The sequence below is a fragment of the Ovis canadensis genome, chromosome 3, assembly GCF_042477335.2.
Source record: "Ovis canadensis isolate MfBH-ARS-UI-01 breed Bighorn chromosome 3, ARS-UI_OviCan_v2, whole genome shotgun sequence".
Taxonomy (NCBI): domain Eukaryota; kingdom Metazoa; phylum Chordata; class Mammalia; order Artiodactyla; family Bovidae; genus Ovis; species Ovis canadensis.
This window is the reverse complement of record NC_091247.1, coordinates 222,853,450-222,876,768: the sequence shown is the minus strand read 5'-3', so window position 1 is coordinate 222,876,768 and position 23,319 is coordinate 222,853,450. Positions and strand designations below refer to the sequence as shown.

Sequence of the window (23,319 nt, the reverse complement as noted above, 5' to 3'; positions counted from 1 at the left end):
CCTGGCAAGTCACCTGACTTCTAGAAATTTCAGGTTCTCCTGTGTATCACAAAAGGACTGAATTAGAATGTCCTCTAAGACATCTCTTCTCCTCCACTCATGTTTCTTTTAACAACTGGGTCATCCAGATAAAGATTGCTTGAACAAACATTTATCAAGTGAGTGTTAGGAACTCTGCCAGTCACTTACCGATTGAACAAGTTGAACACGATATGTGCCATGAGTGGGTATGCAGACTCTAGGGGGTGCCAGAGCTGTCAACAAGCTCTAACGAGGTGTCAACAAGATTTGTTCATTGCTGACATCAGAGCTTAGTGCCTGCCACATACTAGTACGTAATAAATATTTGTCAAATGAATGAATAATATTTGAAATACGATGTGTGTGCATGCTTAGTCGTGTCCAACTCTTCACGACCCCATGGGCTGTAAATATTTGAAATGATAAGTGAAAACAATACTCCCATTGTATCATGCAGAACAAAGAACATAGGGATTCATTTTAACGTGGAGGATATATAAAGGATTTCACCAAGGAGGCAGTATTTGAATTGAGTTTAGAAGAGTGGAAAGGTTTTTGATAGAGAAGAAGGGTAAGGATGAGGATGTTCTAGACTGAAGGAAGAGCACAGAGAGACATGAAACCAGAGACGTGAAAGTGTGTGTCCACCTGATGGCCATCAGCCTGGAAGCTGGAGTCGGGTATAAAGCGGGAGGACCATTTCAGGCAGAAGGAGCAGCATGGGCGAAGACTTGGTACCGGAAAGAAACATGGTGAGTGTGAAGAACTGGGAGAGGCTAAGCAGAATCGTACAGTCTCAGGGAGAGTGCACTGCAGTCCATGGCATCACAAAGGCTTGGACACGACTTGGCAACTGACCAGCAACAACAGTACAAAATGAGACAAGAGAGGTAAATGGGGACTGACTTATAAAGAGCCTTGAAAACCCTGTTAAGTAGTTTGAGAACATACTGGAAAGAAGTGACATGAGCAGGTTTTCAGTTTGGAAAGGCCACTCTGGCTGTACTGTGCAGAATGAACTGAGAGAACGGGCAGGGAGACCTCTTAGAGGCGGTAGTAGCAACTGTGCTCCAACCTGCATGACTGGGAAGTTAATGGTCATATTAATAGAGGTAAAACAAGCACCCAAGTGTGAGGAGGCTGGAGGGTAGTAAGACCGCCCTGTACAGAGAGATGGGTACGTATTGGGGGCTAGAATTCAGCCGAAGTCAGAGCTGAGAATTAAAATGTGTGAATTACTTGCATACAGGTGATGGATCTCATCCTCCTTTAAGAGCAGTGATAGGTGACATCACCCTGGGATATGGTAGAGGCCGAAGAGGAAGGGGCCAAGGATCGACTGTCTGCATTTTAGAGGAAACAGAGCCAGGGAAGAATATTGCAAAGATTGCTTAGTGAGATGAAGGGATGCCAGCAGAGTTCACTTGAAGCATCCACAGAGGAATGAGTTTCAAGGAGTGTCTTGAGATTTCAGTTTCTTTCTTTCTTTAGATTTAGATGGAGTATTATTTTGAATATTGTCATCAGAAAGTCACTGTCATTCTGAATTATCTTAGTTTACATGTTGCTAAATTTCAAGATGATTTCTTTACTTATAGAAAGACTTTTCTCCTAAGAAAAGTGAAAGTCAATGGAAAAATATTTGACTGAAATTCACTTCTTAGCCATGGTTTTATGTAAATATGGTGATGCACACATGCCCTGTGGGACACCATTGATCTCATATTCTACTAGGAATATATTAATCTTTTTGACAGAACCTTTATCCACTAGATATAACATGATCATATGCACACCTGGAATATTTTAGATGTTACTTTTATATACCAATCTTCTGTTTCCCTCAATCACTATTAAGTAGTTAAACTATATTCAATTTAAAAAACAAAGCCATTACCTTTTTTATCCTTGTGCTTCAGTTTGGCCTTCCACTCAACAAGCGTTTATCAAACACGTCCTATGGGAATGGCACTGTTGGGTGCTGGGGTACAAAGGAAACTCCTAGTAAGGTCTCCTCAACTAACCTGTTTTCAGGCAGGTGGCCAGACTTGCATTAATAGTTAACGAGATGATGTGTTACAACTGCTCACAGGGCTCCTAACAAGATACTGTAAGATAAACAATAATAGGATAGAGCGAGGAAAGACAGGATCGGGGCAAGCTTTGTAGAGAAGGTGAGAGCTGAACTGAGTTTTTAAGTATGAAAATGTCCGGAGATGAGAGGACTGAGGGGGAAATGGAATTCCTGGTAGAGGTAATGATTCAGGTTTCTTGAACTGTCTGATTCTGTGGTGAACCAGCAGCACTTTTGCCCAGGTTAGCCTCCAACTGTGGATGAAATGGGAAGAGGGTTAGAGATAAAGAAGATTTGCTTTTCAGTATAATAACTCATAGCCTGAAAGGGATAGTGACGTGCATCTCACTGCTCACTGTGAGGTACACTGTGACGTGTAAACACTTCACAGCAACTCGCACAATTCCCATCGCCTCCTTTCTTTGGAGGAGTTCAAATGAGACAGTCTTCCTTTTGCCCTCTCAGTTTTCTTTCATTCCATGTACTATTTCACATGAAACTGTTCGAGAGCAAGTCCCTAGCACTGGCAGTGTTGATAACAATTTACACCTAGAAACTTGGACCAGGCTCATAATTCATACTCAATAGATAAATTTCAATTCCCCTCCATTCTCTCAATCCCTTTGATTTGTAGTATGTATTACTTGTCTGTTATATTCCAGGTGCTTTTCCCATTATATCCTAGGTACTTTGATGATATTAATGAATAAAACGGACAAAGATCCCTGACCCAGTGGAACGTCCATTTTAGTAGTCATCACAACGGTTCTGGAAAAATTGCTTCTTTTCTCCCACTGAGTTATTATTAAAATTAGGTTGCTATCTAAGAGAGTGGTTTTCTTTCATGGGCTGTGGATAGACACTGGGGCGAGAAGACATTTTTTATTTTGGGGCAAAAGACTTTTTTGTAGCTAGGGGTTCTGTGAGGATAGACCAGTATGAGGTGGCATGTTTTCTCTAGTTTATCTTGTAAGAGATGAAAGTTTGAAGGAACTAAAAATGGAGTGGTTTCAGAGATGGATAAGTGGGTGACGGGAGAAATATTTAAAGACAAGTTATTTGAAGCTTGCCTGGCCTTGGCTTCAGTGAGGAGAGAGAGAGAGAGAGAAAGACAGCCACAGAATGACTAGTCATCACTTATGCTTGGGTATACTTTAAATAGACAGAATAGAAACAGTGAAAAAGTAGAATCGACTAAACAGCAGAGAATTCTGTTACGGCATAAAAATATCCATCTATTAAAAATGCAATAAATCTGACATAGAGTACTTTCCATTTTATTATTTTTATAGCTCTTTCATTTGTTATTTTACAGATGCTGTGCCTGTTCCCTCAGAAAAAAGCCCGTCTCTGCAGACAAATGAGAATCTGGACAAGAATGTGGACAGTACCATTACAAAGACCATCACAGGAAGCCCTTTGCAAATGCCTTTAGAAAAGCAGCCAGCCGCAAAGAGCTGTGACACATTAGCGACTTTACCAGCACATTGGCCGTCTAGTCAAGAAGAGTTCACAGGCCCTCATTTAAGGACATCAAAGTCGGATTCTACTTTCCGAAACCAGGCCTCCGTGGAGACACTGTATGTATCTCCCTCATTCACAACATTTGACACAATGAAAGAGACTGTAATCAGTAAGGGTCATCAGGAAGCAACACGGTCCGGCCTGGTTCCGATGGAGGATGAAAACCTCCAGACCTTAGCCACATGGGGTGAGTCTACAAGAAACCCCTCTTTTGAAGTACTCTTCTTTTACTTTTCTCTGCTTTCTGTCTCCTGGGTTGTTGCCTTCTCTTATTCTCCACCCACTGGTATGAGGAGAGGTACCTCTGAGTTGGGAAAGTGCCCCTTTTAAAAAGGCTAATAGCAGATCATCATCACGGTCACATGTGCTTGAGTGAAGCCCATGTTCTGAGCAATTTTGATACAGAACAAATTAGAAAGAACTAGCATTAAACAAGAGCTTCCTGTCAAACATTTAGGTTACTTATTTAAAAACTATATGAGAGAAAGTGATTAGTGTGTATATTGGTGTGTGTGTGTTTTCCCTTTTTTAAAAGAGCTGTGTACTGATTACAAAAAAGGGGCGGGGGAGTAGAGAATCGCCTCCCTCTTCTGTCTTGCAAAACATTGAGAGGGTTGCAGTATTGTCTAGACGGTAGATAAAGGATAAGGCCAGTTCCCAGGTCATTGGCTGTCAGTTGTTAAATCCTACATTTCATAATTTATACTTTCTTCTGTAGAGTTATTTAGTAAAAGAATAACCCATTTGCTGGTACATACCCGTGGTGGCTCAGATGGTAAAGAACCTTACTGCAATGAAAGAGACCTGGGTTCAATCCCTGGGTTGGGAAGATTCCCTGGAGAACAGAATGGCTACCCAATCCAGTATTCTTATGGAGAATTCCATGGACAGAGGACCCTGGCCAGCTACAGTCCCCAGGGTCTCAAAGAGTCGGACATGACTGAGCGACAAACACTTTCACTTTTTTTTCATTTCAAAGACTAAGTAGTTTATTGATTCTCATATGTAATAATGCTTACTAAATCATAAATATAATTTTTAAATATGAACTTTTAAAATATAAATCCTTTAAACTACCTCAAATTCAGGTCAGAAGTACAATATAAATACAAACAATGGAAGCCAAAATTGTTTGAGGTTAAAGAAACTTACCTTAATGCTAGTAAGGTCAGTGACTAGTAAGAGATTCTTCTTACTGCTCTTCCCAGAATTTTTTTTTAATTGAGTACCTAAAAATAAAACTAATTCTTAGTTTTGTCACAAAATTAACTTTTCTGCTGAGACTACTGATGGAGAAACCAGTTAGTACTGGTTATGATAGCCAGTGCATGTTAGGATTAGCTCATGTCCCCTGGAAAGCTGTTACTTTGGTTCATTTCTTCCACAAATACCACAAAAAGAAAATTGAGAATACTTTTGCTCATAGCTTGTATATCAAGTATATTTAATTATGAAAAATTACAAGAAGTTCCTCTAAAACCAGTTAGCAAGGAAGACTTTTCCTGCTACTTACAATGAAGTAGATAGGATTAGTCTAATCCTCCACCAACAATGTTGGTTAAAGCTGGAAAACTATTAGAAATCATTATAAAACAACCAAGGTAGAAAACACCTGATGGGCCCTAGGGGAAAGGATTGTGATGCTGTGATGAGATAAGTAATGTATATCTGGTCTTCACCCCTGGTTCCTAGCACGGCGCTTCTGAAACCCTTGTCATTTTCCTGAGTGATAGGAGAGAAAGAGGCATTTTCTGTTATTTATCATAAACAGAATATGTTTATGTTTCAACTCCATCCCCAACCTCTGGGGAGAGGAGAAGGAATGGCCAGTGATTTGATCAATCAGAAGCCAATGGGGACTTCCCTGGTGGTCCAGTGGATAAGACTCCATGCTCAGGGAACTATTAATAAGATCCCATATATCCCAGCTAAGCCCACATGTGCAGCTACTGACCCCACATGCTCTAGAAGCCTACACCACAGTTAGAGAAGGCCACGTGCTCCAACGAAGACCCGGTGCAGCCAAAACAAATAATAGATGCTTTTCAGAAGAGAGCAAGCAGGTGGCAGTGATGGATAGTCTAAAAAAAATCAGGGGCCAATAATTTGATCAGTCATGCCTATGTAATGGGACCTCTGTAAAAACCCTAGACCATGAGGTTGAGAGGGCTTCCAGGTTGGTGAGCACATGAACGTTCTGGGAGGACGATCGCCCAGAGAAGGCACGGCAGCTCTGTGTCCCTTCCCCATACCTTGCCCCGTGCATTTCTTCCATTTGGTTGTTCCTTTATAATAAACCAGTCATAGTAAGCAAAGCAAGGTCCTGAGTTTTGTGAGCCATTCTAGCAAATTATCAAACCCAAAGAGGGGACCGTGGGATTCTTCTATTTATAGCCAGCACATCAGAAACAGAGGCCTGGACCCGCAGCTGGCATCTGAGTAGTGTCTCAGTTTTCTCCCCCTTGCCTGTCTGCCTGTTAGCAGAGCAGGGTGATAGAAGCCAAGGAAACACGAGAGGCCTGGGCTTTCTGCCGTCTCCCTGAGCTGGGGAGGTAGGGTTGGAGTTTGGGGTTTCCAAGGTGTCAGGGACTTAAGGGGCCAATATTTCAGAGGGGAGGGAATCACAGAGAAAAAGTCCACAAGTCTTTGTGTAATTTCATACTGTTACTTTTGCCTGCTGCTAAACTGCTCAGGTTTTGGATAAGGTGCCGAGAAACTAAATGGAAAGAAGCCAAGAAGCTAACCAGAGATTCTCATAGTCTTGTGATGCTAAGAAGATGGAGGTTGGAGTTTAGGATGTGCAGAATTGTAGGGGCTGTGGTAAATACACTGTCCTTTCAGCTGGGCCCTCTAAAGGGCTACACCCTATGCATCAGAGGTACATTCTAGGAGCAAGGACAGCCTGGAAATAGAATAGCCCTCCCAAATGCTGAAACCCAGCTTCAACTAGAGCAAAGTATCTGAAGACAATAAAATCCTTTCTTGAGTGGTGCTACAGTTTTCCATGCATAAGATTTGACATTCACCAAAAAATTACCAGGCATACCAGGAAATGAACAAATGACCAGAAATACAGGATAAAATAAGCAACAGAAACAGACTCATAAATAATCTAGATACTGAAGTTATAAGATACATACTTTAAAATAATTATGATTAATATATGTTAAAAAAAAAAAACAGAAGAAAAGATGGGGGAATTTCATCGGAATAGAATACTGCTATCTCTAAAAAGGAGTCAAGAGAATTCCTGAATTCCAAAGCAGAAAAATAATTAGCTGAAATTAAGACCTTGAGGATGCTATTCTGTTCATAAAGGTTGAGGTGTCAAAAGAAAGAGCTCAGTACTGGCAACAAAGTTGAAAAGTTACAAGGGAAACCCTAAAAGGGAGGGAGACTCAGAAGGAGTCTCATATTCCATTAGTAAACTCTGCCCAAATTCTTGACCAATAAGACACACATTTCTACTTTTCTATAAAAGGCATCACTGGAGCCGACCCCGGCTCCCTGGGCCTCACCTACCTTCAGCTTTGCCCCGTGCCCTCCACAGTCAAGACTGGCCCCCATGGCAGGCCCACCCTGTGCCCTGCTGGGTGCCTGATGGCTTTGGCGTGGGGTTTGGACTGTCCTCCCGCTGAATGAAGAGGGTGGAGCAGTTATTCTGCGTGGAGTAAATGGTCTCAAGTAGAGCTGTGTTAACTCCTGACCCCGCCACAGCCCCGCTCTCAAAATCGAGTCCTCGCTTCAACACAGTAAAAACCATGGTGAGACTCTTCTGCACCCCCGGTTCCATTCTCACGGTCTGAAACGGGCCCTGCCCTGGAGGCTGTTGTCCGGGAAGGCTCCCCCCTGGCACCTGGGTGTTCCTGAAGGCCCCTGTGGCCCGTGGAGCCGAGGCCTGGTAAATTGGTCCTTTGGGGCAGCACTTGATGACCCAGCCTTGAAAGATGCTCTTGTCCAGCTCCTTGGTGGCCTGGGCCGAGCTCTCAGTGGCAAATTCTATGTAGGCATAGCTCTTGAGGGTGTCCGGAGAACTTGCCACCCAGGATGGGGACCCAGTGGATCTCACCACAGTGGTTGAAGCCATAATATATGTCTAGGGGAAGACCCCAGTGAATCGTGGGGGGAAAAAAGATAGCACTAGGAATTATGAATACGTGGGTAAATAGAAAATGCCATATATTTTATTTTAAATTCTAGTGGTAAAGGTGTCGTTGTTGTTCAGTTGCCGAGTTGTGTCTGACTCTATGAGTCACCGTGGACTGCAGTGTGCCAGGCTTCCCTTCTTTCACTGTCTCCTGGAATCTGCTCAGATTCACATCCACTGAGTCAGTGATGCTGTCTCACCATCTCATCCTCTGCTGCCCCCTTTTCCTTTTGCCTTCGGCCTTTCCCAGTGTCAGAGTCTTTTCCAGTGAGTCGGCTGAAGGAAAAGATTTGAGGTGAGAGACAGAGACGGGAGCTGGTGAGCAAGGTCGGGGGAAGGATCCTGAGATGGAGGGGGATATGGGGAAGGCAGACTGGAATCCAGACCAGGAAGAGAGTCGCCTCGTGCTGAGAACCCATAAGGAAGGAGGAAAAAGGGTGTACCGATGTGAGGGAAGGGTCTTATTGTTCTCAATAATTAAATGTACTGAACATCCATGGGCTGCGCTCTATACGTCATGGCCTCTGTATCTTACTGTCTGGGGTCACCTGCCAAGCCTGAGGGTTTGGAGTGGTTTCAATTTTTCCATGAAGAAACTGGAAAAAATTTAGAACAGCCACTGCTGAGAATGGAAGAAGGAGCTGCTGAGACTCTGAGAAGATGGAGGAACAGTAATTTGTAGTGGTCCAGTTTTTCAGGTCTGGGCTTTATTTATTTTTTTATTTTTTCCCTGTGCTGAGCATCCCGGGGATAGAAATGAAAAAGGCAGATATTTAAATTGAATAGGCCTATGACAGGGATTGACCACCTTTCAGCCTGGACCAAATCTGGCCCACTGCCTGTTTTTGTAAATAAAGTTTTATTGGAAAACAACCATACTGCTTGGCTCGCATATTGTCTTTGGCTGCTTTTGTGCCACATCAGCAGAGCTGTCAGACCGTATGAACCACAAAGCCTAAAAGAGCTCCTATCCTGTCCTTTCTATCAACGTTTTGCTGACTCCTGCATCAAGAATTAGTGGCAGGGAGACTTCTCTGAGGGTCCAGTGCTTAAGACTTCACTGCGGGGGGACACGGTTTCGATTCCCTGGTTGGGGAACTAGGATCCTGCATGCCACCCAGGGAGGCCAAAGAAAGAAATTAGTAGCAAGTAAGGCAGAAGACATTCAGCAAGAGAGTAGCCAGAAAGTGGCTAAAGTGATGGATCCTGGGATTCTAGGCTGGTTTAGGAAAGGAGCCGGAACCAAGAGGACACTGATAGAAAGAGAGAAAACAGAAAGATCATTGCATCTATGGTCTCACTGCATCAGTGAGGCCAAAGTGTAGATGTATTAAAAGGAATGTAAAAGGAATCTATAGAGCTGGAAGTAACTGAGAAGAAAAAGTAATCTTGGAAAACAAGATTTCAAAGTAGGGCAGTTGAGAGTGATGGCATTCTAGGAAATACTCAGAGGAATGGCTGAAGGTCATTGTGGTTGAGGAATTCAAGAAATGATGAGACTAAATGGATGTTAGTCTCCATGGATACTGGGTGGTGGAGGATAACAAAGAGAGTACCTTTTTTTTTTTCTGGTTTTCATTTAAGCATTTGTTTATAGGAAGGGTCCAGGTCCACTGTCATAAAACTCTTTGGAGATAATGAGCTGGACAAATTTAAAAAATCCTTGCATATTTTAGCGGTTCTCAAATACCAGGGAGACTGTCTAAGGCAGCCAGCTAATACACTTTAATATCTTTACTGAATGAGAGGAATGAATTTGCTGCAGCAACCTCCTTTGACATTTTGATGCTCAATACCTCTGTTCTGAGAACAGCCCATTCCTTCTGCTCCTCTGCTTATTTGTCTGAAGCTCAAACCGTTGTTTTAGGTCGTTAGTTTATCACGCACACTAAAAAGGAAGAAGGAGCTAGCACATACTTAGAAGCCAGTTTGGTGGCAGGCAGCTTTCCTTATAGTCTCATCAGCCACAGTCAGGGTGAGGGTGTTAGATGCACTGGATTTTACTTTCTAATTTTGGGGAGGAAAAAATTATCTGTGCTTTGTCTTGTTGAGATAGCGGTGACCATCCTCACTGGCTTCCTCCTTTCTGTCTCATTTGGTCCCATTTTGTTTTCTACTCTGGATTTCAGCAGTAGTTGTTCTTTGTAGCGGTTTTTCAGTTCACCTTTGCTAGGAAAAGAAACTAAAGTGACGCATACACTGAAGACCCATTTACAATGCCTTTTTCTTTTTGCCTATAAAAGCCTTTGGAGTTAGAACAATTAACAGAGTCCCTGAAGCAATGGGGGAAATGATAGAAAGCAGTTCTACAGACCATCCCAGCTAACTCTGGTGAGCTAGTGGTCAGGGTGGTCCATAAGCACCGTGTGGAGTAGAGCGTTGATGGGCGAGGGAGGCTTATCACCCTCCAGGGAGGTCACAGCCAGGGTGCTCCCTGACCCCTAGACAGGGCCCCAACAACCCTTCCAGCTGTGCAGCTCCTGCCTGCTCTTGTGCAGACAGAAAGATGCACCAATTTGATTTTAATTTAATGAACCACATTTATACTTCATAAGCAAGTGAGAAAACTCATCTTTAATACAATAATCCAATTTTCCCAATAAAAACCCGGCATAAGTGATTTATAACTACTTATAATAAGGGGCAGACTTACTAGCATTTCTCTCTAGGCCCATGTTACTCCTAAATCTGGTTCTTTTATGTAGCTTATTTATAATAATGATACTAAAAATAAAATTTCAAATATGGCAGCTTTAAAAAATTGAGATCTAATTCCTATACCATAAAATGCACCCTTTGAAAACGGACAGCGTAGTGGTTTTTCAGTGTATTCTCAGAGTTGTACAGTCATCACTACTAATGCCAGAGCATTCCCACTACCCTCAAAAGTCCTGTACACACAAGCAGCCACTCTCTGCCCTCTTTATCCCAGGCCCTGGTAGCCACTGTCTACTTTCTGTCTCTATGGATTTACCTTTTCTGGACATTTCATGGGATGGAGTCATGCAACACGAGGCCTTTTGTGATTTATTTCTTTCGCTGAGCATCATGTTTTCAAGGTTTATCCACAATGTAGCATAAATCAGTATGTGATTCCCTTTTATGGCTGGATAATATTCCAATGTATAGATAAACACATTTTCTTTATGCTAATCAGTTCACAGACGTTTGGATTGTTTCCACTTTTTGGCAGTTATGAATAATTCTATTACAAAGAATTTTGTAAATGTTTCATTTTTTAGCCATAGAACAAAATCAGGATAGTATAATTCCTGTGTGTAGGTAACTTGACAGCCATTCTGTATTAGTGAGGAAAACTGAAAGAGATGAATTGGAGAATGAGAAAAAGAAAAAAATCCCTCTCTTGTACAGTGAACTGTTTACCGAAGACCAGCTGCTAGCAGAAAAATTTACATTTACTGCTAAAGATAATTTTAAATATTTCCAGAAGTGTATTTGTTATCTTATTTTTTCCAATCCAGTACTTCCAAATGCTTTTTAAGTTTAAAATTGTAGTATAATAATTAACAGTGTGTGCGTGCTAAGTCGCTTCAATTGTGTCCGACTCTTTGTGACCCTAATTAACAGATCCAGCGTTATTTGTGAGCATAAAAAATTAGAGAGAACACATTAGCATTTGGAAAAATCTTGTCAGTGCTATCTTCAAGCGAGTCTGGCAGTCATTAGCATGACTGTATCACACAATGAGACTTTTAAATCCAGCTATTTGCTGCAGCTGATTTGCAATACTTGCTGCATTTCAGCTCTGGGGGGTCGACTGTATGAAGAGGATGCTTGTTAACCACCACCGCAGTAAGCCGGAGAAGGGTCACTAAACGGGGAGGGAGATGCGCCCTGAGGCGCAGTGTGCAGTGGCTGGTACAGCTGCAGTGTGTTTGGAAACAAAAGTAAATTGGCGTGCAGCAATTAGAGATGAAGTGGGTTCTTATGAGCAAAAGCATCAAGCAGCCTACGAATCAAAGCTGCAGAACTATAAACAGGGAGAAGCTGTTTACTCAGCAGTTGTAGCTACACAGCAGGAGAAAGGTGGGCATACAGCAAAAAGCAGTGATTCTCTGACCAGAGCACATAGCAGAAACACCTGCAGGCTTGTTCAAACCCAGTTTTCTGAGCCCCAACCCCCAGTGTCCGATTCAGCTGCTCTGCGGTGGGGCCCTAGAACTTCATTTTAACAAATTCCCAGGTGATGCTGCTGCTGGTTCAGGAACCACACTTTAAGAAACACTGGCATTAAACTGTGGGCTTCCCTGGTGGCTCAGCTGGTAAAGAATCTGCCTGCAGTGTAGGAAGCAATGGCACCCACTCCAGTACTCTTGCCTGGAAAATCCCATGGACGGAGGAGCCTGGTAGGCTGCAGTCCATGGGGTCGCTAAGAGTCAGACATGACTGAGCGACTTTACTTTCACTTTTCACTTTCATGCATTGGAGAAGGAAATGGCAACCCACTCCAGTGTTCTTGCCTGGAGAATCCCAGGGATGGGGGAGCCTGTTGGGCTGCCATCTATGGGGTCGCACAGAGTCGGACACGACTGAAGCGACTCAGCAGCAGCAGCAGTGTGGGAGACCTAGGTTCTATCCCTGGGTTGGGAAGATGCCCTGGAGAAGGGAAAGGCTACCCACTCCAGTATTTTGGCCTGGAGAATTCCATGGATTGTATACATGGGATATACCGTTCATGGGGTCCCAAGAGTAAGACGCGACTGAGCAACTTTCAGTTTCAGCATAAAACTGAAGCCAGGTATTCATCATGTCACACGTGTGTGCCTACCATAACTGTGTTATCTTTAAATATATTTGTTGTTGTTCAGTTGCTAAGTCGTGTCCAACTTTTTGCAACCCCATGGACTGCAGCACGCCAGGCCTTCCTGTCCCTCACTGTCTCCTAGAATTCACCCAAGTTCATGTCCATCACGTCGGTGATGCCATCCAACCATCTCATCCTCTGCTGCCCTCTTCTCCTCCTGCCCTCAATCTTTCCCAGCATCAGGGTCTTTTCCAATAAGTCAGCTCTTCACATCAGGCGGCCAAAATATTGGAGCTTCAGCATCAGCCCTTCCAATGAGTATTCAGGGTTGATTACCCTTAGGATTGACTGGTTTGATCTCCATGCTGCCCAAGGGACTCTCAAGAGTTTTCTCCAAATCACAATTCAAAAGCTTTAGCATTCAGCCTTCTTTATGATCTAGCTCTCACATCCATACATGGCTACTGGAGAGACCACAGCTTTGACTATGTGAACCTTTGTTGGCAAAGTGATGTCTCTGCTTTTTCATACTCTGTCTAGGTTTGTCATAGCCTTCCTTCCAAAAAGGAAGTGTCTTCTAATTTCATGGCTGCAGTCACCATTCACAGTGATTTTGGAGCCCAAGAAAAGAAAATCTCTATCATCTCAATTCCAAAGAAGGGCAATGCTAAAGAATGTTCAAACTACCAGACTCTTGTGCTCACTTCCCATGCTAGTAAGGTTATGCTCAAAATCCTTCAAGCTAGGCTTCAACAGTACTTGAATCGAGAACTTCCAGATGTACAAGCAGGGTTTAGAACAGGCAGAGGAACCAGAGATCTTTAAATATGTAAGATAACATTATACTAACATTTGACTGAAATATTGTTTTCCTCCTGGCCTTCTTAAATCTTCCTTATGAAATCATTCTTTCTGACCAGAGTGAACTATTTCTAGAATAGTTTCTTAGTACTGTAACATATGTGGTTTGGGTCCTAGAATCTTAGAATCTCACCAAGGATATATAGTTCTGTCAGCTGATGCCTTGATCTTGCCTGAAATGTTCCTGCCAAATGGTCGCTCAGGCTGTGCATGAGCTCCCTAAGTGTTAAGAACCTCACCGCTTCCCAAAGCAGTGCATGTCATGTGTGGGAAACCACAACTATTTAAACGTTTTCATTTTTCAACTGGACTGAAATCTCTTTTCCTGTTACTTTCTCCTGCTAACTGCAGTTCCAACTTGTACACAATATGAGAAATGGAAGATAAATATTACTAAGATTTTCTGACTGTTTTCAAAAAACTAAATATAGCCACAGCAACCCTCTGTCTTCCTATCTGATTTGGGGTAAAGATTTGAATATCCATCAACCCTTCTACATCCCTCACCATCTTGGTTGCCTGCCTTCTCAACTTTATATCTAGAATTTAACATAATTATCTAATAGAGTAAAAATAATTATAATATACTAGAATGGTGTGGATGTAGAGTTTAGATTAGATTAGATGCTTTAACATCAGAGACTTGAATTTGAGTCTCATCTCTACCCCTTTTGAGCCTTGTGATCTTGGGAAAGTTTCTTTGCTTCTCTGAGATGCCTTTGCCTCATAGTTGCCCTGAATATTCAACCAACTCTCACAACCTCTGGCAGAAGTCTAGAGATGTGTTTTCTGGAGAAGGTACATGGAGGGTCTCTGAAGTGAGATGCTAGCCACTGGAGAACGTGTTACTCTAGCCTGAGAATAGACCAAGAAAGACAAGGATCCAGGATATATTGACGGAAAATAGAAGGGCGGCCTAGAGACGTGTCCAGTGACAGCGGTGGGTGCAGCCCAGAGGGTTGCGGAGTGGCTCGGGACACGCGCGTATAGAGGCTTCCGTCACTGGCAGGGCGGTTGCCACATACCCTCTTTCTAACCCAAGGATAGAGTGTTGGGTGAGCCTGGCCTGGATTCTTGGGTGTGCTTGTCCTGTCTTGACCGTTTGTTAATGAAGTTCCTACTTTCCTTTTTGTGTCCTGCTGCTGGACCAGCTGAGGATACTCATTTCGCCCCCTTAAAGTTTTGTGATTGGAATTCTTTCCTGAGAACTGGAGCTAGGCACCAGGTGGCTTTGAAGACAAAAATAGAAGCTGTCTGCCCTGGCCACATTTTTAGACAAGAGGTCCAATTTCGTTTAGAATGACATGAATATGTAAAATAAATAAGAAAGAAAGATAAGTCTTGTGTGCTAAGTGGTAAGCATTAATCTCCCTCTTCTATGACTTATAGTGAATAAGTTTTGTATTTTTAATTATTTTATTCTCAAATTATTCTCACTGTTATTTTATTTATTTTTAGTTTTTGGCCATGCCTCATGACATGTGGGATCTTAGTTCCCAGAGCAGGGGTCAAACCCGTGCCCGCTTGCACTGGAAGCACAGAGTCTTAATCACTGGGCTGCCAGGGAATTGCCAATTAAAAAAAATTTTTTTTGAGTAGTAAGTTCAAAGTTAATTTCAAAGACTTTGGCACTAGAATTTGACAACTTGTATCACCTTTTAAGGCATGCGTGTTCAGTCACATCAGTCGTGTCTGACTCTCTGCAACCCCATGGACTGTAGCCACCAGACTCTGTGTCCATGGAATTTTCCAGGCAAGAATACTGGAGTATCCCATTTCCCAACCCAGGGATTGAACCCACGGCTCCTGCGTTGGCAGGCAGATTACCACTGAGCCATCTGGGAAGCCCACCTAAGGCATAAATGAATAAAAATAGAGATTCCAAGGAGACAAGAAAATGATCTATGTCTGATAAAGTTTGAAAAACACTTGAATAAATTACAGGTGGCCCTTAAATACATGGGTTCAAACTTCATGAGTCCACTTATACGCGATTTTTTTCCAGTAAATACATAGTACAGTACTATACAATCTGCAGTTGATTGAGTCTGCAGATTTGGAACTGCAGATATGGTGGGCCAACTGTAAAGTTATGTGGAGGTCTTTGAATGTGGGGCGGGCCAGCACCCCAACCCCCGTGTTGTTCAAGGGTCAACTGTACTGTCAGTTTCTCAGAACCTTTAATATGCTAACGGATATTGCTAATCTCCTAATGGGAGGCACAGTGTGCAATTGGCCAATCTTATTTGACTTTGAAACCCAGTTCTCACAAAACATCTTTTTACATCTTAAGGGACACAGTGTTCTCCATAATGGTTTGGGAAATAATGATTTAGAATAAAGTGTGAAAGAAGAGATTTAATATGATTTTTGCCTGAAGGGAAGTTAAAAACATTATCAAATCTTTAATTTTATGGAAAATAGACTTAGAATCCATTTTATTTGTAGTTTCTTGGTGGAAAAAAAAAATTGTATACAAGTGCTAAAGTGTCCTGGATCTTGGATGGGTTGGACTCAGCCTTGACTATATTTGACTATTGAGAGAAAAAGATTAGTTTTGTAACTCTGAGGTACTTGTAGTTGGTTGTTCATTTTGCCATAATATTTTCTGTTAAAAACAAAGAGAAGGAATCTAAGTTACAGGTTTCTTAGACTTTCTGCTTTAAATGTCAACTTAAAATTCTGGCAGTGAGTAGAAGAGGGTGTAATATTCTACTTTTCTGCTCTCTGGTAAGTGTAGTGTAAAAATATATTAGGCAAAGTTTGAGAGTCAAGATGAATATTGATATTTCTATTTAAATTCCCTTTCTATGGTATTATTGATGTATCATACATCTTTAGATTTTCTCTATTTCCTGCTTTGGTTTTATTGGGGCCTACTGTGACTCTTTAACATATAAAATTCTAAGTAGTTTATGCTGAGACCAGGTAGAATTTGACATTGTAAAATTGTTTAAGCTATTACTCTTATTTGTATGTTGCCTAATCCTTGTCTTTCATTTATACATTTTAGTTTCAACTGCCTCTGAGGGAACATTCTCCTTTTCTACTTTATCTGTGTCATCCCCTGATTCAGCCTCTCCAGAGAAGTCTGTTCATCCCTTACCTCCAGTTCGGGCCGGACCTTCCTTTTGGACTTTGTCCCGTCAACAGTCTTCTTCTGCCTCTGTTAAAAATACAGATAAGACAGCCAGGATCCGTCACCCTTTTGCTCCTAGGAGTCCATTGTTCCCCGATGAAAAAGCAAATGACCAACTCAGCCTCCTGGAAATTCTTCCAGACGACTCTGGTTCTGCCAAAGAGAAGACGAGTTCAATTTCTAGCAGTGACTGGGTAGCGTTTTCCACTCAGAATGTAGACCATTTCACCTCAGTGTCCTGTTCTAGTTCTCAGGCAACCAAAGGCCTGTCCAGGGAGCCTGAAGCAGACAATTCCACTAACGTTCTTCTAGGGGAGGTGAAAACTGCCATAGTCACACTGCACGAAGACCTGAGCATGGTGATACGGGAGCTCAACGTCATCAGCAGCCGTCTGGTGAGCATGAGCGGGCCCAGTCCCCACGTAAGCAGGTCTCTGCAGTTCCCCCAGTGTTCTGAGGCGGGCTCCGATCAAGTCGAATGATCTCAGTAGCTCTTGTTGATAGAACGCAAAACATTTTATAGATTCTCATTACTGTGCAAAAATAGAGTGATAGTTGATTTTTCTTTGTCAGGTTTATTAAACAAGTATGTATCAAACCAATAAATTCATCTGGGTGGTTTATTTTTTAAAGAGAAAAAGAATCACCTTTGATATTTTCAGGTTTAAATATTAGTTCATTTGAAACTGAAGAGAATTTCATTCCTCCATGCTCTGTACTTTACCTCTAAATAACATGGAGCAGTAGTGAAAGTTGTGGTAATACTTCAGACAGCAGATGACTATTCCAGAGTTCCTGGGTAAATTGGCAGTAGGAAGCCTCTCATTTTCCATCAGTATGGAGCTTCATTGTTAACGAGCCTTTGCCTTGTCTTAGGAGAATTGAGTCTGGGGTATATGTTTCACATCTCTTCATGTCACCTTTCAGGTTCTGCAAAAAAGGGCCAAAAATCTTTCCCTTCTTGTGGATGCCACAGTTGGTTGAGAGTTAAGTTGAGATAAGTAGGGCATGAAACAGGTGGGGTTTTGTTGTTTCTGTTGTTGTTAAGGAATATGCAAAGTAAATTTAAATGTGTACCTTTTTCTGTACTTTGGAAAATAAATTTGGTGTTTTTAGTCTTTTATGTATCTGTTTTAATTCTTTAAGACAGCTTTGTAAATAGAACTGTCTCAATTATTTATGGGGGAAATGATCTGGTTTGGGGATTACAGACCAGTGATTCTCAATCCTGCTGCAGTTTGGAATCACCAGAGAAGCTTTTGTTTTGTTTCATATTTATTTGAAAGAACAATGTAAAGGGCTCCATTTACCCACTGGTCAGTCTCAACAATTACTAACCAAAGGCTAAAATAATCTCTGATAATTTTGAAGAATTATGAGACATTTTAAAAAGTATTCTAATGCTCTGGGTGCTGGTCCCAAATCAAAACTGATTCTCATCATGCACACTGGGTTAAGAACTAGAGGACACTGTTGGTGCAGGTACATGGGGTGAGGAAATAAGCCAGTCAGAAGGCTGTTGAAGTTATCCAGATAAGAGCTGGATATGGCTCAAGCCAGGGTCAGCACAGTAAAGGTAAATAAGAAGTGATTCATTTAGGGATTTGCTGATGAGTTGGATAAAATATCTGAAAGAGAAGAGTCAAGGATGAACCCAAAGGTATTGGACTGAGCAACTAAAATTCAAGATGAAGTTGCCATCAACTAAGATGAGGAAGGTTGCAGATAGAAAAAAATTTAGGGACTTCCCTGGCGATCCAGTTGTTCAGACTCTGCCCTTCCACTACAGAGGGCATGGATGGGTTCACTCTCTGATCAGGGAACTAAGATCCCACACTCTGTGTGGCGTGGCCAAAAAATACAGGTCCATCTAGTCAAGGCTTGGAGAAGGCGATGGCACCCCACTGCAGTACTCTTGTGTGGAAAATCCCATGGACGGAGGAGCCTGGTAGGCTGCAGTCCATGGGGTCACTAAGAGTCGGACACAACTGAGCGACTTCACTTTCCCTTTTCACTTTCATGCATTGGAGAAGGAAATGGCAACCCACTCTAGTGTTCTTGCCTGGAGAATCCCAGGGACGGGGGAGCCTGGTGGGCTGCCGTCTATGGGGTTGCACAGAGTCAGACACGACTGAAGTGACTTAGCAGCAGCAGCTAGTCAAGGCTATGGTTTTTCCAGTAGTCATGTATGGTTGTGAGAGTTGGACTGTAAAGAAACCTGAGCACTGAAGAACTGATGCTTTTGAACTGTGGTGTTGGAGAAGACTCTTGAGAGTCCCTTGGGCAGCAAAGAGATCAAAGCTGTTAATCCTAAAGGAAATCAATCCTGAATATTCATTGAAAGGACTGATGTTGAAGCTGAAACTCCAACACTTTGGCCACCTGATACGAAGAGCTGATTCACTTGAAAAGACCCTGATGCTGGGAAAGATTGAGGGCAAGAGGAGAAGGGGATGACAGAGGATGAGATGGTTGGATGGCATCACCGACTCAATGGACATGAGTTTGAGTAAACTCCGGGAGTTGGTGATGGACAAGGAAGCCTGGCATGCTGCAATCCATGGGGTCGCAAAGAGTCGGACATGACTGAGCGACTGAACTGAATTAATTTTTTTTAATTTAAGGCATCCATTTTTTAAAATTTCAGATGTCTATTAGATAACCAAGTAGAGATATCAAGTAAACAGTTGGATAGAAGAGTGAGTCTGAGAGAGATCTAGATTGAAATGGAGGCTAGTAAATGATTTTTATTTAAAGTTATGAGACTAGATGAAATTAACCAAAGGAGTCAGTGTGATAGAGGAAAGAAGTTGAAGGCCTGAGCCCTGGGGCATTCTAACATAAGATCAGGAAGAAGTTGGGAAACTAAGGAAGGAATTTGAGAAAGAGGCACCACTGAGGTAGGAACAAAACAATACTGTCTGTGGCATTTGGAATCCAAAAGAGTTTTCTCTTCTTGGCCCTTTTCTATATATATTACAGAAGCATCTTGTCAAGTTCTTGCCAAAGCCCTATTCAATTTTGAATAAAGTTGCATTAACTCTATTAATCAATTTGGAGAAATTTTTACAAATTTAATCTTTCAATCCATGAACATGGTATATCTCTAAAACCTCTGTCCATATAGATGTTCTCTTCATGTTTTTCAATAAGCTCATTATTTCCCCCCAAGAAGGCTTCTATTTCTTTTTTTAAAGACTTAATTCTTTGTTCTTCATATTTTTGTGCTATTTAAGTGCTACTGTTTTACCAGTTTTATTTGTAATTTTAGAAGAGTTTATAGAAATGTTCGTTGTACAGGTGTACACTGCACATCCATATAGCCTTTATTCAGATTCACCAGTTGTTAACATGTTGCTATATTTGCCTTACCTCCCTCTCTTGCTAAACACATCTATGTCTATATGCACATTATATAGATAACCACACACATTTTGCTGAGCTATTTGAAAATAAATTTCAGATATCGTGACACTTCACAGCAGAATATTTCAGCATACTTATTGCATGAATCAGGGTGGTTATTTCCCAACTTACCTTCAAGTTAACGAATTCTATCTTCAGCTATATATAATTTGTTGTTAAATCTTCATTTAGTTTTTAATTCAGCTACTGTATTTTCCATTTCTATAATTCTACTTGGTTCTTGTATTCCAAGGCCAAATTTGCCTGTTACCCCAGGTGTTTCTTGACTTCCTACTTTGGCATTCCAGTCCCATATAATGAAAAGGAGAAATATCAATAACCTCAGATATGCAGATGACACCACCCTTATGGCAGAAAGTGAAGAGGAACTAAAAAGCCTCTTGATGAAAGTGAAAGAGGAGAGTGAAAAAGTTGGCTTAAAGCTCAACATTCAGAAAACGAAGATCATGGCATCTGGTCCCATCACTTCATGGGAAGTAGATGGGGAAACAGTGGAAACAGTGTCAGACTTTATTTTGGGGGGGGCTCCAAAATCACTGCAGATGGTGATTGCAGCCATGAAATTAAAAGACACTTACTCCTTGGAAGGAAAGTTATGACCAACCTAGAGAGCATATTAAAAAGCAGAGACATTACTTTTCCAACAAAGGTCCATCTAGTCAAGGCTATGGTTTTTCCAGTGGTCATGTATGGATGTGAGAGTTGGACTGTGAAGAAAGCTAAGTGCTGAAGAATTGATGCTTTTGAACTGTGGTGTTGGAGAAGACTCTTGAGAGTCCCTTGGACTGCAAGGATATCCAACCAGTCCATTCTGAAGGAGATCAGTCCTAGCTGTTCTTTGGAAGGAATGATGCTAAAGCTGAAATTCCAGTACTTTGGCCACCTCATGCGAAGAGTTGACTCATTGGAAAAGACTCTGATGCTGGGAGGGATCGGGGGCAGGAGGAGAAGGGGACGACAGAGGATGAGATGGCTGGATGGCAACACTGACTTGATGGACATGAGTTTGAGTGATCTCTGGCAGTTGGTGTTGGACAGGGAGGCCTGGCATGCTGCAGTTCATGGGGTCGCAAAGAGTCGGACATGACTGAGCGACTGAACTGACTGACTGACTGACTTGGTTCTTGTAAAATTGGCTATATTGTTTTTCACAGACCTCTGTTTCTTACAGATAGTGTCAAGCATATCTTTGTTAGTAGAAATGGTAAGTAAACTAGTATAAAATTCTTACTGGTAAGAATAATAAGTAAACTAAAGAGTATTCTTGTTAGCAAACTATTAAGAATGGTCTAATACATGCATAAGGCTATTAATTTTCCTTTGCATAACTGAAATCCACAAATTTTTAAAAATGAGATATAATTTCAGTTCAGTCTCTCAGTCATGTCCAACTCTTTGCGACCCCATGGACTGCAGCACGCCAGGCCTCCCTGTCCATCACCAACTCCCAGAGTTCACTCAAACTCACATCGATTGAGTCAGTGATGCCATCCAACCGTCTCATCCGCTGTTGTCCCCTTCTCCTCCCACCTTCAATCTTTCCTAGCATCAGGGTCTTTTTCAAATGAGTCAGTTCTTCTAATCAGGTGGCCAAAGTATTGGAGCTTCAGCTTCAGCATCAGTCCTTCCAATGAATATTCATAGTGGTTAGGTAAATCATGGCAATTGCTTGAAGTCTTCTAGAACAATCAGGTTAATCTCAAACTTAAATTCCTCATAAGAGATCGTTCATTTCAACTTCATTCTCAATGCATAGCCATTTGGTTCCACTTCACCATAAGGAGTATCTCTTGTTTAATACCCCACCTTATGTGAAGTAATTTGTTCTCATCACCTTTCAAGGGCACCAAAATGAAAAGTGGAATTTGTTGAACTCAACACATGCCCTTAGGGAAAAGTGGCTTCTGCAATCATTTATCTATCAGGTCTCTATCTTTTTCAACGCCATAAGACTCTATACCAGGCCCTGAGGATGCAGTGCTGAACAAAATCAGACATAACTTCTGTTTACGACAGCTTGAGTTCTAGAATTCTGGAGAACTTGGACAGATTAATCAAGTTGTTTTTTAAAATGTGAGAGGCTAATAGTTCTGGGAAATAATACATAGGATTTGATTGGTGAAAGAATTCTTTAAGGAAATAACTTTTGAACTGAAATATAAGTTCCAGGATTATTGAAATAAATGCCAGTAATGACATGTTGGGCAAATAAAACTTCTTTCTGAAATAAAGCAGAGCATAAAATAAGTATGAAATCATAAGACACCTTCTATTGGCTTTCTTCATCATTTGGGAAAATCCACCAATGGATTCTTAAGGGATAGAAAGATGGAATATCTCTTTTTTGCAACAGCTATAAAATTTCTTAGTGGTACATTGCCAAGAGTTAAGAATAAAAAGCTTCCGGAGATACAGCATTCTTTCCTCCCCACCCCCATCACTGAAAAGCGCTATATCCGACATCTTGAAATTTACTCAGAGAAACCCCACAAATAACTGAGGGAACGAAAACTATCCTCTTGAGAAACTAACTTACTTACTATGCACTTATTACATGCACATAGTAACTTCAGATTTTAACTAGGTTTTACATAGCTCATATATTTTAATTCAACCATTTGTTAATCAGTATAATTAACAAGCACTTATTTCAGTTTCTATTTAGCCAACTCCATTAAATGAATAGAACAAACTTGGCTTAAATTAGGAGTGGGTATGTTCTGATTGACTTTGTAATTATCTCAGATTAAAAATACTTCATTAGATGTTATTCTCTTAAGCATTTTACTTGGAACTTGAGGATCTTATTATAAGACAATTATAAAAATATTTTATAGTTTACTTACTGTCAAATTACTCATGTGTTCATTCTTTAAATGTTTATTAAGCACCTTTTATAAGTAGGCAGTTTCCTAGATGTTGGAGATGCAGTGGTGAACACAGTGGATGCAGTCTTGTCTTCAGAGGCACGGTTTGGTGCAGTCACAGACAGATCGATGGGTAATTAGAGTGTAATGTGTAAGTCCTGTGAATCTGGGAGGCAAAGGATGGTGTGGAGAGCCTGGTAAAGAACCACAACCAGCTCCAATCTGGGGTCAAGGAACGCCTCCCAGAGGAAATAAAATCCAAACTGAATCCTAAAGGATAAGCAGAATTTAGTCAAGCAAAGGGAGTTAGGGTAGAGAAAATTTCCTAGGCAGAGAGAACAGCATGTGCAAAAGCTGGGAGCCAGAACAAGAGTCTGAGCATAGGATTACAAACTGGTGGGTCAAAAATGTCAAAAAGTCTACAAGCAATAAATGCTGGAGAGGATGCGGAGAAAAGGGAACCCTCTTACACTGTTGGTGGGAATGCAAACTAGT

General features: G+C 41.6%; 1 protein-coding gene across 1 annotated transcript in view; it reads left to right on the top strand.

Moving 5' to 3' along the window:
• Positions 1-17,013, top strand: part of ENTHD1 (ENTH domain containing 1) — an 81,612-nt gene extending 64,599 nt beyond the window's left edge. The window contains exons 5-6 of the mRNA XM_069579573.1: positions 3,411-3,806; positions 16,406-17,013. Coding sequence (XP_069435674.1) covers positions 3,411-3,806; positions 16,406-17,013 — 1,004 coding nt within the window. The remainder of the gene's footprint in view (positions 1-3,410; positions 3,807-16,405) is intronic.
• The last annotated feature ends 6,306 nt before the right edge of the window (positions 17,014-23,319 follow it).